This window comes from Malurus melanocephalus, unplaced genomic scaffold (assembly GCF_030028575.1).
Source record: "Malurus melanocephalus ecotype Western Australia unplaced genomic scaffold, MMel_1.1 scaffold_59, whole genome shotgun sequence".
In the NCBI taxonomy this organism is placed as follows: Eukaryota; Metazoa; Chordata; class Aves; order Passeriformes; family Maluridae; genus Malurus; species Malurus melanocephalus.
The window spans coordinates 494,863-510,357 of record NW_026623291.1 but is presented as its reverse complement, the minus strand read 5'-3'; the positions used below and the strand labels follow the sequence as shown (position 1 = coordinate 510,357).

General features: G+C 49.8%; 1 protein-coding gene across 1 annotated transcript; it reads right to left on the bottom strand.

The window, feature by feature from the left end:
- Window positions 1–9,336: 9,336 nt before the first annotated feature.
- On the bottom strand, window positions 9,337–15,495 carry SLC2A10 (solute carrier family 2 member 10). Its single transcript, XM_057365948.1, has 5 exons — window positions 15,443–15,495; window positions 12,189–13,565; window positions 11,003–11,125; window positions 10,349–10,484; window positions 9,337–9,725 (listed from the first exon to the last, which is right to left on the bottom strand). Exons 1-5 carry the CDS (start codon window positions 15,444–15,446, stop codon window positions 9,629–9,631), a joined length of 1,737 nt encoding a protein of 578 aa, XP_057221931.1. The 5' UTR covers window positions 15,447–15,495; the 3' UTR covers window positions 9,337–9,628.

Below are 15,495 nucleotides of genomic sequence, written 5' to 3'. Positions count from 1 at the left end.
AGTAACCCTGCATTTGTTATGGGCCTAAACTCAATGCACAGGGCACGTTCAGCTGGTCTCAAGTAGTTTAAAAGCCTATTCAGGCTCTCTTTTAACATTGTTGTGGGTTTGACATTCTTATTAGAATCTTTGCAACTGCTGCTGTGCACCTCTGGGTTTGTAAAGCAGCTCTGGGTTTGTAAAGCACCTCTGGGTTTGTAAAGCATCTCTGGGACAGGCTGCTTGACACTGGGAGGTGTCACCGGGCTACTGATCAACTTCACTGTCTTCCCAAATCCCAGTTCCTGGGCCAGTGCTTAGATGGAAATTAGGTGTGCAGAATGATCCCATACTCCCCAGCTGCTTAATTAGGAAAGCTTTAGGATGACACTTCCCCCTCTGAGGCAAAAAGTGCCAGTCAGCCGTGGAAAGATGTCATTCCTGGACAAATCCCTGCAGCCAGTGTGCACACATCTTTTGGGTGGCTGTGCTGGGTTTCAGGGCTTTTATCAGAGCACATGTGGGTGCTGTGTTTCCCAGTCAATGGGGGATTTGTTCATGTGGGTCCTGTCTCCCAGCATGGTCACTGCAGAGCCTTTGAGCCCTGAGCTGGAGCATCCCTGCAGCAGTGCAATAGTTTGGTTCCTTGCCACTCAGTTTCCAGAAGTCTGAGAGATATTTGAACTCTATCCCAAATTTTTCTGCTATAATGCTTGGAAAATGTATTTAAAGCAGGCATACGCTCAAAATGCTGCTCTACAGAAATGGCTCTTTCATCATGTCCCCATTAACCTTACAATGCTTTTAAGCACTTTTCTTCTATGGGAATGAAACCAGGGTATTTCAAACTACTCAGAATTTTTTTGTTTCAGCTCATGGGAATTGGTCAAACTCAAGTTATCAAGCAGAAACCAAACCTGATTGGCCTTTTACCTTCCAAAACCCCCCTCTGCCCCATTATTATGGCTTTGCATTCAGAGCCCTATTTCTGCATATCAGGTGGGGGTTTTGTGAAGGTCACCAGCATTTCTAGTGCCAGCACAGTGCACAGTCTCACTGCTGCATTAGAAAGGCTGGCTTGTGCTTRTCACTTTGCTTCAGAACTTGATAGAAAAGGCATTTTTAGAAAGCAGTTTGGTACTTCAAGCATCTGGCTTCCAGTGGAAAAATGGTGTCATGTTCCAGGTGACTTGTGCCTCTGGAGCTGGGTAATGCCACTGCAGGGTCTATTTTTCCTCTTGGAAAGCAACCAGAGGGTGTGTGCTAGGGTTTTCTTTCTCTTTTTATTTTTACTGTCTTTAATCTCACACCTACTGTTTAGGGTGASTGGAGGTGAGGCCAAGGAGAAGGTGTCCTCTGGTTTAGCTCAAGCTGTAAATGGCACCAGCAGTGTCCCAGTGTGGCTTTTCCACAGACTTTGGTTTTGTCCTGTGTATTAAAGCAGGGGATGAAGACTGGAACTGATTCCAGCTTCCCTGATTTCTTTTGCAGAGAATTTGCAGTAAATGCAAGCCATGACGGATTTGACACATCTCAAACGATGATGGGGAGGTGCTGACTGCCCCTTTAATTCCTTCCCCTACCAGACAGGGTCCCTGAACCTGGACCCCTTCACCGACATGTGCAGTGCTTGTTTCTCTCTCCCAGCGTGTCTGGTTGGCTTTGCCTCCCTCTCCTGACTCGTAACTCCCGGCTCCTTTCCTGCGGGAGAGATTAGGGAGGATAGGAAGTCGTCTGTGCAAAAAGCATCCCTGGCCAAAATAAACACAGGTCACAAGATTAAGCTTCATCAGAACTTTAAGCCTGGCCCAAGCCAAACAAATGAGCTGTCATGCCTTGGTAAAAGCTCCAGTATGAGTGAGCTGGCGCGGCTGCAGAAACGGTAAAGCAGTTAATAGGTTTTGCAATATGGAAGCTTTAAGTTTTGTTTTCARTGCTGAATTCCTGACAGTCAAGATTTGCACCGAACTTCAAATGTCATTAATTTYGTGTGCTGGCCTTGCTCTCTGCTATGCAAACACCCTTCCCAAAGCACAGCAACAGCAGCAAAACAGCACCATGGGGCWGGTCCACCCCAGAGAGCCCTTACAGCACAGAGAAACAGCATGGGATTGCAGGAAACACCCTGGTGTAGCTTGGCAGCTCTTGTCTGTTGACACTCTGAGACAGAATCTTTGAATGAATTACAGATCTGTTTTGAAAAAAACCCTCTAGCTGTTCAAATACCTAACTTTTTGATGTCCAAATATCTACATAAAAACACCACCAGAGCAATGGTGTTGGACACCAGGCATAGCCCAYAGCCATTAGGCAATTGTTGATGGAAAAGGGTAACTGAACCAGTAAGTAGGTGAAATCTCCCAAGCTWCCCTATAAAGAGGAATAAAAAATATAAAATTTGCCCTAAGAGAGGACTGTGAATATTTTCTCTTGCAATGAGTAGAATCCTTGTACCTGGGACTCAGGCATTGTCCTCTGGCTCTGGCACTGGCACTGTTACTCACCTCTGGAGATGTCAATCCCACTTTGATTCCCACACAGTGGCAATGGCTGTGGCAGGGCAGCTGCTGTGCTGCAAAAAGCACTGATGCTGAAACCACACAGAGGCTGCAGCAACCCACAGTGCTCTGGTATCTTCAACAATTACTGGTCTGAAACATTATAAAGGAAAAAACCAAAACCAAACCAGCAAGCATTAAAAGTCTTTATGGAACAAAAGCCAGGCTTTTAATAACATTTTAACGCACTTGACAAAGCTTTAGTTCAGAGCTCAGACCAGCCTCTTGCAAGTATGCAAGGGCTGAGACAATTGAAACACCAAAATGCTTCTCCCAATAGAGACCTTGCAGCTTATCAGGTAACTACAGACTGTATTTTGGCCACTTTAAACCGGGCATTAAAAGTATTTTTGACACTTTCTTTATTCCCCTACAATAGACTCTAACAGCCCCTCCGAGGCCTTCTACAGCCCGATGTGTAAAATGTAATGGGGATTGGTTTAAAGAGTGGAATTTGACCTGAGAGAGATGTGAGTATTCAGGGACTACTTAGTCCTCAGTAGCACTTGGGGGCTCTTTAGTTTGTGGGGCACTTTATTACTCATGAGTGCTCGGGGATGCTGCGTTTGCTGTCTGGTGGCTTTCTCTGTTTTAGCACTGCTGTGGTGTTGCAGAGCAGATGGAGCCTTCCCTGTCCTCCTCTTCCTCCTCCTGCTTGGAAGGAGCAGCTGGACCTGGGGATGCTCAGGGATGTCAAGGTGTCTTTATTGGTGTTTGTCARTGGAAAAGGACTGGGGAGTCCAGTTGGGCACAATCATGACACTGGTGGGTGCAGRGCAATGTCTGGTGTTCACACAGCTGTAAATATATGGAAAAGAGACCAGAACATGCTCACAGAGAAGCTGTTTGTGCTGGGGGCTCTGCAGAATTCCAGTGCAAAGCTACTCATCAATGCATTCAAGAGAKGTGCTTCTTTCAGCCTTGTCCTTCTGCTTTTCCTCATCCTCCTGGCCGTGTCCCTGAGCCCTACATCAGCCCCTGCCAAAAGCAGAGTGGGATGCCCTGGTGCTGGCAGACTCTCTGGTATTTTTTGTTTCTGTTTCTTGGGTGAAACTGCCGAAAATCATACCCTTCCATTGAGCTGCCACTCTCCTGCTTTCTAGTATTGGCCATCTCTGGAGCTGTGATCATTCCTCCTCCATGGCCACAGCAGGGCTGCATGGTGCAGGGAATGAGGTGGGCTCAGGGACACTGGCAGTCTTTCTCACTTTTACTTTTCCTCCTAGCTTAAATTATTCCCAGACGTGTGAACTCAGCAAACAGGGATCAAGTTTTCTCCACAAGGCAAGGTCTAGCCCAGGTCTGGAATAGTGCCTGAGCTTCCCAGTGGTCAGGGAAAAGCTTGCAGGGAGCAGATGAGCAATTCCTTTTGTATTTTCCATCCATCAGGAAAAGCTGCATCTGAAAAAATAGCTGAACTGGAAAATAAAACTAGACAAGTCTGAACAAATATGGAAACCATCCCTGGCCTGGTATTGGAAAAGTCTCAAATGCTGGAAAGGAGAGAAGCAGAGAGAGGGAATGGATAAGTTTTGGCCTCTGTTAGGAATATGGAAGGAATTATTTCATTCTTTTTCCCCATCTATTTGTTCTCTATATGGCACTCTGTGTGGTTAACCCTCCATCTTTGTCATAAATATATGTGGCAGAGACAAGTTTTTTCAGAGATCCYAACCAAAACATCTGTTTTGCATCTGTGGTTTTGCATATGTAAATATTATTACTAATAGTAGCAAAAGCCATCATAATGGCAGCAGGAATAGAAACACTATTAATAGTCATAGTGCTGACATTTTATTTGTGTTGCTGCAGGRGGTCACATCGTGCACCAGCACTCAGCTGTGAGTTTGAGTGAGAACAAAAAGAAGGCTGTGACCCCAGGAGCTGTGAGTGAGCAGGGACACTGCCACGGGTGTGGTGACAGCATTGTCACTCTGGGACTGTGGCACCTGAACCTGGCGATTTCCCCAGAGCCTTGCAGAGAACCTTCACGAGGGGAAATGGCTCCTTGCAACTCCTGCCATTGTGGCAAGAACAGAAGGGTTCCCAGCAGTGATAGTGGCTGAAAAGTACCTGGAAAAAACTGGAAAACTCCCCAGTAAAGGCARTTATGTGATTCCTGCTTGTCCAGAAACTGAATTTGTCCTGGTAGGTCCAGGGGAGGCACAGTGGTCTTGGTGTTGGTGTTGCTGCACCTGAGGTCTCACTCCAGCCCAGCCMAAGATTTCTTGTCTCCCTCCAGACAGACAAAAGGCACTTCTGGGTGGGTGACCTGTCAGAGCAACTCATTCTGCAAACCACCAGCAGCCAGGTGGAGACCTCATCTTTCTGTGTCTGCTTTACTGCTGTGATTAAAAGCGACAGCAACTCTCCTTCCTCCCCCTGCTCATTGAATTAGGAGATCTCGGGGCTGGGAGAGCTGGGACCAGACAGAGGAGCAGTGGGAAAAGGTTGGATGGAGCAGGAGGAACAAGGGCACAGACCACAGATACCAAAGCTGGAAAGTCTGGAGGTGCTCGTGCTGACAGCAGCGCTTCAGAGAGGAGAGAGGCAACGAAAGGAGGAAGCACCCGCCACGTTTTAGGCTTGGGTCTGATCCACACAGTGCCTGCAGACACACAAGCTAACAAAACATGACACACTCATCTCCTTCCAGGTTTTCCCTGGGTTGAGCTGGTATCTTTGTTCCTATACGAGGAATGTTTTTYGTTCAGCTCTGGTTGTTTTGCTGGATCTGTAGTGCATTAAACAGCCCATCTTCTGGTTTGTATTTTTTCCAGTTATCGTGTTTCATGTATTCTGGCTCCTTTCAGCCAGCTCTGTATCCCCCYGAGCAGAGACTGAGCAGGATTCAGCCCTTGAGCTTGCTGCCTTCACGTGCACAGAAGGGATATGGACTCACATCCCACATTTCTCTGCTGAGTTGTGGGAATATTTGCAGCAGGGGCTCACACCTTRCTCTGCTTTCAGTCCATCACTTGGATCATGTTACCACAGCTGGAGATCGAGGGCTCAGGGATGGTACGTGCTGCCACTGAAAYTTTACATCCCCTCTCTACAAGCTGGTTCCTGCAGCCAGTCTGCAGCCAYGGTTAGTGCTTGTTTTTCACATCGTTTGGATTTTGATTATGGCATACTAGAGCAGAACATGTAAGGGTAGAAGGTGGCTTGGTTCTTTTAAAATATCTGCCCTGGACACCACCAGGCTTTGCAGTGTCCCTGTGCCCAGCCCTGAAGACTCTTCTRTTTTCCAAGAGATGCTCTGCTAATCCATCCCTGCCCACTTTGAGGAGCAAGCGGTGTCTGTGGGTGGGCTGGGCCTGCCGGGACTCTCCCAAGCGGCAGTGATTATCCAGCAGCAGCTCGGGGGGTGCGGGGGGGAGGCGGGGAAGCCACTGGTTAATCCGCGCCGGGCTGGATGCGTGCCTGGATCATTTCAGCGCGCTCGCTGCGCCCCGGCGATGCTCGCCCCCTCGGAAAGCTCATGGCACAGGCATCTGTCACCGAAACCTGTCTGCATGAAAGGCTGTCTGCACAACCGGGGGAAAAAGAAAGGCATGACAGCACAATTAGTGAGAGCAAATGAAAGGCTGTTTGAAGAGGAGGAGGGAGGAAAGGGGAGAGCTGCATAAATCCCTGGTGGGGTTTTGGGCTTGACATCAAAACCCCTTAACAGTGTATTACTTCAGCCCCCAATGTGGACAGATGTTGAGCTGTGGCTCAAAGGAAGTCAGAAATCTTTCCTTAGAAAAAAATTGGCTAGGAAACTAAAGAAAATATTGTGAAAGAAAAGGAAATAAAAGCCCACTAAAGAAGATTTATCACCGCCTCAAGCATTTCTGTATCCTCTAGTCYTATGAGGTCTCAGCCTCAGGGGAGGGAAGAAGAGAAACAGCCTGTTGCTATGTTAATGGGTCACAAATTTGGAGCGGGGACACATTTGTCCAGTCAGACGATGATGGAAGGACCCAACTCACCCAGCCGAGTTCTCCTCCCGTCCCTGCTGACCCCAGCCAGCACCTCTGGCACCAGCCTGCAGCGTTCCCCAGCACAGCCAACCCAGCTGCCCTTTTTGCTCATTCATTCCCTTTTGTAAGGGTTTTATGGAGCCCTTTGTCAATGGCAAAATGTGTTCAATCCTAAAAGAGCTTTCTTAGCACCACCCACAAACCTGGAGGTTTTGCTGTCCATTCCCCGAGCAACACCACAGTTGAGGATGCTGAATCAAACCAGACTCAACAGAGGCTCTTGGGCAATCTGGTTGCTGAACCTCATTCATCCTCAAAAACTGCCTGCTAAACCCTGCACTTTGCTGCCTACAAGACAGGAATATCCTTAAAGAGATTTCAATATATAAAAGAASTGTTGTTTCAATCCCATGGCAGTGTACATGTTTTTAAAATAACTTTGCCAAAATCTTTTGTAAAACATCCATCCGTTCTGTTTGTTGGGTCCTCCCTATCCATGTGAATACTTGATATATTCCTAGAGTGCCAGTGTGCTGGCAAGAGAAGCTTTCCCTCCTTGACATTCACCTCTGCTGGCTCTTTGCCAGTTGCCTGTGTGCCCATGTGCTCACTGCTGGCACAGAACTCACCACCCCAGCAGGGACAGAGGTATCACTCACCCCTGCAGCTCTGAGTGTCCCCTTCCAGAGCGTGATTTGTAGCTGGGAGCTGCACTAGAATCCTGYCACCCCTTGGTACAGCAGCCATTTGTGAAATCACATTGATCCAGTTCCTCCAATTTACTGGGTRCAAGGTTCTTCCTTCAGCAGTGGAGACCAACCCACAGTTGGCTCACCATGTCCTATCCTCCCTGGCAGCCTGTTGCACCTTTGTGTTGGACAATGGCCCTCCARCCACTTTCTTCCTTCTGATATAGTTAAATAAAGATTTTTAGAATATAATTGCAAGATCTTTGCAAGATTTTCATGGTTTTTTTCAGCTCTATTTTCTGTCTACTCTTCACTTGCTCTGTTTTATGGCTTTTCCTTTTCTCCTCATGTGAGAAACCTTTTCACTTTTAAAACACTGACCTTCTCCCTGTGATACCTCCTTAACCTTAGCAGGGACTCAGGCAGGGTGTTTTTTAGGACCTCTTAGTTCTTTCTGAGTTGTGGCACATGTTTTGCTTAGGCTTTAATAGAGCATTTTTTAATCGCCTCCAGACTGCTTGCAGGCTCCTCGCTTTCTGCCTGCTCCTTTTGGGTTTGTTGTTATTGACTAATCACCTTACTTTTTCATAGTTCCCTTTCTTGAAACTGTAGAGCCCCAGGCTGGATTTATTTGGTGTGTTCTCTCCCACTACAGCATTAAAGGTTGTTTTGTGGTCACTAGCAGAGACCAGCTCTCCCACAAACACCTTGTGAAGCAGGTCCTGTGCACCATTCCCCACCAAACCCAGAGCACAGCCCTCCTCGCACTTCCAGCACTGCTCGGTCCTGGAGACCCTTTATTGTATCCAAGCCCACTTTTTATTCCTTCCTGATGGATCACTGAGCTGGCTAACTTCTCTAATCTCATTTTATATTTGCTGTTTATTACCTTTATCCTTATCACAGCTGAGTTATGCAGTACTGGCTCTACATTTTTTGCTGGAATCTGTGATTTCCCATCTCAAGAAACCTGTATTGGTATGGGATTTTTATTCAGGGTGATTGGCATCATCTTACTTTTTAAGCTTCTGGTATTGTGATTGAAGCATGTCCAGGTTTTTTCTTTGGTTGTTTAATAATGTTCCTGTGAGTCTGCTGGTACCATACATGGCCAAATTCASCTTATTTACTCCAGCTGCTTCACTGATTTCCCTGCTGCTCTCCTCGTGGATATGGGTCACCTTCTCCTCACAAGTGTGCCAATCTGAATTTCTAAATTTCTAAAACCACTGACTTTCCTTCAGCTTTTCATCTGAATGCTCTTTTACAGCTTTCCCAGGTTTCAGTGCCACCTGCCCGGCTCTGCTGTGCTCTGCAGGCCCTGTGACACCGGCTGGCAGCTCCAGAGCTGTCTCCCTTGCCAGGAACACGCACCCTTCATGGCAAGGRCAGCAAGAGCAGAGGTGGTGGGACCGTGCCCTGCAGTCCTGGGGCTCTCCCATCGCTCCTCTCCTCTGTCTCCCGTGCCCCGCACACTGTGCCAGCACCGACACCCAAACCCTGTGCCCGTGTGACCAGCTGGGTGCCTCTCACAGGTTCCTCCTCGCGGGGRTTTGAAGCTGCTGGGTTCGGAAATGCGCCGTGGGTTTTTGTGGAAARCGGGAACGGCAGTTCTTCACCCTGGGCTCGCTGATCCCCCATACCATAAGCTGTCTCTCAGCTCTCTGTACCGTCACCCCAGCACCTGGCACTGTCCCTAGCGCTGTCTGCTGGCCCCAGAGCTAACTGGTGTCCTCCCAGCACAGCCAGGGTCGTTCTTTGTCCCCGACCTGGGTGCCCGCGACACCCCAGCACTGCCACCCTCCCCGTCCCTTGCCGTGTCCCCGCACTGCCCCAGCTCCCGCCCATCCCGAGGGGCGGGTGCCCCGATTACCATTCGCACATCCCTCCATTCCGGCCCCATCAGGCCCAGGACACGGTGCGGGGGAGGCAGGGAAGGGGTCGGAGGGTGCGGGGGGCTCGGATTTTGGGAATTGCGGGTTCCTCCCCGAACGGGCGGTGCCGGGCGCCGGCTGGCGGCGGATCCAGAGCGCTGCGCCCACCCCGGCCCGATCCCGCTCTTTCCAAAAACTTTACCAAAAAAAATTACACACCTTGCTCACAAATGAGCTTCATGGATGGACATCATTGTCAGAAAAAAAACTGTGCTTTAATTCCTGCGTATAAAACCATTAATCTCTTAAATGATAGGTGATACAAAGGATGAAAAATTAAAATATATAAAAGGAATGATGTGCTCCCTGCCTGGGTGTTTCACCAAAGACCCAAAGAACATGCTGTTGGCGTGTTCCCACCCTAAGGCACTGCAGGGTGAAGTGTCTCTGAGCAGAGATCACCAGCTGAAGGCCCCAGAAAAGGAGTGAGTGTGCTGCTGGCCCAGGCTGCTCCTTCACTGGAGGAACTCCCCTCACCATGCTSCTGCAGGTCGCTGGTTTCACGTGCTGCTGCCGTGCTCCACTCTCTGGTACTGTGTGCGTGTGCAGCTCGCTCCTCTTCCAYGCCTCTGCCTGAACACATTTCCTGCCCACACCCTGCCGGGCAGTGATGGAGGTCAGGAGCAGCACCCAGGSAGCCAGSAGGGGCTCACAGAGTCAYCCYCCTGTCCCCGAGGGGTGTGTGCTCCCTCCCCTTGGCATCAGCCATGAGGCAGCACCACCTCTCCTGCTCCAGCCCTGCCACSTCCATCACAACCACGATGGCACAAACAGCTTTTGATCTTCCCATGGCCATTACAAGCTTTGTGTGAAAATTACCAGGTGGGAGCTGTGCTCGAGGAGATGTCTCTGCCTCAGAGAAGCAGGATCAGCCTGGGATTATTCTAAAGTGAAATTACAGGAATATCATCTCCTCCTGCCTCGTCACAGTCCTGACCTTCCCATCCCATGCTGGGGTCCTGGTCTCCTCTCCTCGACCATGAGCCCTGGTTTTTAGCTCATTTTTCTTGAGTGTCACTGCTGCCCTCAAACAGCACAGCTGCAAGGCTCAGGGCAATGACATGCTGTTGAAGGCCCTACAGCTCTCCCACCCCATCCCACAGCTCTCCCACCAACCTGAGATCTTCTATTTTCTCAGAAGCACTGAGCAGACTTTGCATGAGCCCAGTGCCACAGAAGCACCCACAGCCAGCACTCCACTGGGACACCAGCACACGTACCGTTTCCTGGAGAACTGCTGGTCTATCTCCTCTAGGGACTGTCCCTTTGTTTCTGGCACAAAAAGGTAAATGAATAYAACAGCCAGGACTCCCATCAGTCCATAGAGAAGAAACATCCAGGAGAATCCAATGGCATCTGCAGAGATTCAAGAGCACAAAGGTAGGAGCTGGGTCACATTGTGGGGTACAAAGGAAACTGGTTCTGATAGGGGCACMTTATTTAGTGAAGCCTTTGAGAGGGCTTGGAAATTCCTTATCTGCAAGTCCTGGACTGGGAATTGGCAAAGGGAAAGGCTGGTGCAAGCCAGGCTTTGCCAGCACCAGGGTGAAGAAGGCAGCCAAGCTCCAGGGCCAGCAGTGCCTGCTGAGGAATGCTGTAAAGCTGCTGGAATGGAATCTGCAAACGCTGTTTTTGCTGCTACTGCGGTGCTACAGTGCAGCCCAGTGGGCAGTGGGTGATTGTTATAAACCAGTGACAGGCTCTGGCCAGCGCTGCTGGGGCCTGGATTTCCTTTTCTCRGGCACAGCGGGGTCACACCTACTCCAGCCTCAAGTCCTCAGGGCTCAAAATGCCACCAAATGTCCAAATGGCTCGTGGTGGCCACCTTCCCTAAGCAGCTGTGGGGGATGGAGGGAGGGAAAGTGGCTACTCACCAATAAGGTCCAGGAAGGAGAGGCTGATCAGTAAATTAGCAGCCCAGTTAAAGCTGTTACAGAAGGCAAAGGCTCTTCCTCTTATCCCAGCAGGGTAAATCTCACTCAGCACCAGCCAGGTCACTGCACAGATTAGAGAGATCACAAAGACAGCGTGGAGTTAAGCAATTTGTTTAGAAAACGGGCAAGGGAGATTTCAGCAGGGGGTTTAAACTCTGGCTTCACCCAGCACCCGCTGCTGGTGGTGTCAAACATCCATCGATCTSAGAGACAGATCACAGCAGAACACTTCAAACCTCCTGTGTCCAACACTTCATGGAGGAATGAAATAGCAATAAACAGGCCCAGGGAGTCAAGAAGAAAGCAGGGGAGCTGGTCATTCAATTCACAGAAGATGGAACAGACCTGACAGACCTGCTGTCAGGACATGCTCTTTGTAAATAAATGAGAAAAGGGTGGAATTGGCGAGACAACATTGTATTTAGGCTAAAATCAGAGTTAAAGCAATACATATCTTTTAGAAGTCTCACCTATCCTGGGCTTATTTTGCTTGAAATACTTTGCAGGCTGTGTCAAACGCATGAAACTTACTCACTTAACATACTTTTCTTGAGTTAAATGCTGTTTTCTCCCATGAAGGCATTTAAATGCCAGAAAACATTAAAACTCACATGGAAGCAAGAACTAATTTTTAATCTCATCCAATGAAAAAATAAATAATAATAAATAGAATTAAAAAAAAAACAAAAAAAACAAACAACTGAGGCTGAGGCTTCAAATGAGGTTCAACTTCCAGTTTTACACTGACTTTCATAATCACACAGCAGAAACCCTGAAGTTCCTCTGTCCTCAGCCCTGTGTTTTCTTTCTCACCAGGCTGGCAGGAAGGTTATGTAGGGCTTGTCGGGCTTGTAGGATGCTCTGATTTTCCACTGAACTTCAGAGAAAGAAGAAAAGCTTTACAAGGGTAGTGAATAGCATGGAATAGAAAGTAAATCCAGTGCTGTAGCTGGCAGAGCTTCAGGGCTAGAAAATGATTCAGTAGGCAGCGGGGGACATAGGTGCAGTTCCCAGACACTGAGCTGGTCAGCACAGCAGATACACAAGGAATGGTTCAAGCAGGCAGCGTGCAGATCAGCCTTAGTTTTACTCTCTGGGTTAGTGTAAGGATAAACACCACACTTACTTGGCCCAAATCCAATTGAGAAGGCACTCACGAAAGCCATCATGCTCAGCAGYGTAATCCAATTTAAGGCCGTATGTTGTGCCCAGGGAGCAGCACCGACAGGAGGGCCCGTGCTGTCCAGGTCTCCCTTCTTGGACTGACCTACCAGGCCCCTTTTCTGAGYGAGGGAAGAATTGGGAACAACCTCTTTGCTTTGAGTGCTGGCAAAAACTTCTGTAAGGCCCCTTGTGGCAGCAAAAGCAGGGCTTGCCTGGCTTTGGGCAGCACCTGACACCGGTGTGACGGGTGACAGAGCAGCCTGGGTGGACACAGGTGTCGGGGGGTGCTGGGTGAGGCTGTGGGATGCATTGGGGTCYGTGGCTGCTTTGCAGTCCCTGGCCATGGCCAGTGGAGCCATGCGGCTGCTGAGGCCGATGGTGGTGACAGAGATGGCCATCACCACGCAGCCAGCCATGAGCAGCACTCTCCTGCCTGCCTTGTCTGCCAAAGCCATCGCCACCAGCGTGGCCACCACCTTGATGGCTCCCAGCCCCACCGAGGCCAGGATGGCSGAGGAGTTGCTCTGGAACCCCACCGAGTGGAAGATTTTGGAGGCGTAGCCCAGCACATTGGGCTGCCCAGTGAACTGCTGGAAGAGCACCAGGCCCAGCCCCACCAGAGTCCGCCTYCTCATGTTGTCTCTGCTCCTAAAAAGGTCAAGAAATGAGTAATGCTTCTCCTGGTAGATCTCCCGCTCTGCTGCCGATCTGTCCCCCGTGTCCTGCAGGGGGATCAGGCCCTTCTGGCAGTCTGAGTCCCAYGAGCTCAGTTTAACAGGGTTCACGGGGAGGAAGAGGATGCTGAGGAACTGCATGATGGTCGGGCCAATGGCCAGCCCAAACATGTACCTCCAGCCCTCGCCCACAGCCGCAAAGACGTAATTCAGCGCGTAGGACAGCAGGATGCCCACGGTGATTCCCGCTTCGTAGAGAGACACCAGCAGGCCTCGCCGCTGAGCGGCCACCATCTCTGAGACGTAGATACAGCAGGCCATGGATGAGACAGAGATGGCAAAGCCCACGGTCATGCGCCCGATGACCAGCACGACGAATGACCTGGCCAGTGTGAGGATGAGGCTGCCCACCAGGAGCACCAGGTTGCTGACCAGGATCGCTCTCCTGCGGCCGTGGCGGTCGATGAGGATCCCCCCGGCCAGGGAGGCGAGCAGCGCTCCGATGAGGACGGCGCTCACCACAACCTCCTGCTGGAAGCAGCTGAGGTGAAAGTCTGTCTGCAACTGCAGCAGTGCGCCAGAAATTATCCCCAGCTCGTAGCCAAATATCAGCCCGCCCAGCAGAGATACCGTTGCAGACAAGAGGAGGACCATCAGTGCGCGACCTGGAAAACAAGCAGGCAGTGCTTGGTTCAGTTTTCTGATGCTGTAAGACAAGCTGTCAGCATGCACAGGCTGGAAAAAGCTCTCCCAGGACACCCACAGTTTTCAGTTTTGCATCTACAAAGCTGTGATGTGGAATTTCCCCAGAGGTCACTAGGTCACAGGTAGAGAGGAACTTGCAGACGGTCACACCAGAGCTGCACAGGCTTCCAGGAGCTGCAGAGGCACTCATTTGGGGTGCAAAACTTCAAAATCAGTGAAAACCTGTTTTTAAGTGCAGGCCAGTGATTTGTAGTGCCCAGAGTTGTACAGTGGGATGTTTTGTCGTATCTTTTGATTCTAATTACAAAACTTGTTCTGGGCAGGAAATGCAGCTTCTGCTTTGTGGTTCTGAATCATTCTGCATTATCATTTTTAGCATCACCAGTTGTCCCTGCAGGTTTTGCATTCTCGCTACCTACAGTGTTTTTAAAAGCCCTGTTCACAAAAGTTTATTTCTCTGAGTTCATCTTGCACYCTTAGCATGACTTTGTGGGGTGGCCTGGATTTCTTCATCTCTCCTTCCAGTCCACAGCTCCCAGGATCCCTAAGCCATGAACATGTGAACTATGAGCCATGTCACAGCAGCAGGGATTGCACTGGGGCAAGAGCAAATGTTGCTTTAGGGACCTCTGGAAACAGTGGTGACRGTGACCTCCCCTCCAGTTACAGTTTTTGCACAGGTACGGTGCATTAGTTTTGGGGTTTGTACTGGCTTGCAGCACGTAGCACTATCTGTATTCTTTAGATTAATTAGAAATACTCACAGTTTGGGTAGACTGTATGTGGAAAAAATGTGGGTGCAAGCAACGGACCATGGAAACTTTTCTCACCCTGCCTAAGCACTTTTTTCCTATCACAAGCTGTGTATATTGGGAAGTGTCTCTGCTTGGCATTTAATTACAGCTAGCAATAAAGGCTATTTCTCAGTGATGGCTGTAAAAATACAAATATTTTCATTTATTCTGCAAGCCTCTGTGTTTCATTTGTGCTACTTATGCCATTCCAGCTATCCCAGTCCCTCCCACCATGCTCTGTATGACCACCTGCACTTTTAGCACTCCTTGTACACATTATGCAGACTATTAGAAAAAAATATCTGCTGAGAACAAAAGACATAAGTGGCCATCCCATTAGCTTCAAGCCACAAATTCTATTAGACRCAGACAGCCCCACTATAAATACCACAGTTGATTTAATCAGGTTTTGCTGCATTTCTTGTTAACTTAATAAGCAGTCACAGTTTATGAACTTTGACTGAAATCCAKTTTGTAGATCGTCTGTTCTGACGGAGCTGGGGATTTTGAGGACTTTTCAGATCCCTGCATAAGGACAGAAAGTTTGGTGGGCGTCGCAAGGAACCGTGCCAGGCGATTCTCTGCCCACAGCAAACTGGTCAGGGCTCCAGGACAGGGCAGTGACCCGTTGTCCAGCCGGGCTGGGGCTGGGCTGACCCCGGACTGTGCTCGCACCAACACCAAGGCCAATGAGCGCAATTCCCACTCCACAGCGAATGCAGCTCCCTGCACACCCCCTGAACCCCCGCTCCCTCCCCCTGGAGCACCCCTGGGACAGCCCCGGGACCGAGCCACAGGAAATTCCTTGGCTCTTATGTTCGCTGTACGCGCTGCTGGCACCGCTCAAAAAAGAACAGAAAGAAAGGAAGGGGCGGAGGATGCACCCTCCAGCCTTTAGGAAAAGTTGCAAACTTTGATTTTTTTTCTTTTGGAAACTCCTCCCCGGGGCAGGACGTGCCCGTTCCATCCCGGCTGCCCCGCCGCCATAGGGGCTCGCAGCCCCCCGTCCCGTCCCGTCCCGTCCCGTCCCGTCCCGCACTCACCCATGGCGCGGGGCTGAGCCCGCGGAGCGGAGCGGGGCGCAGCGGGGCGGAGC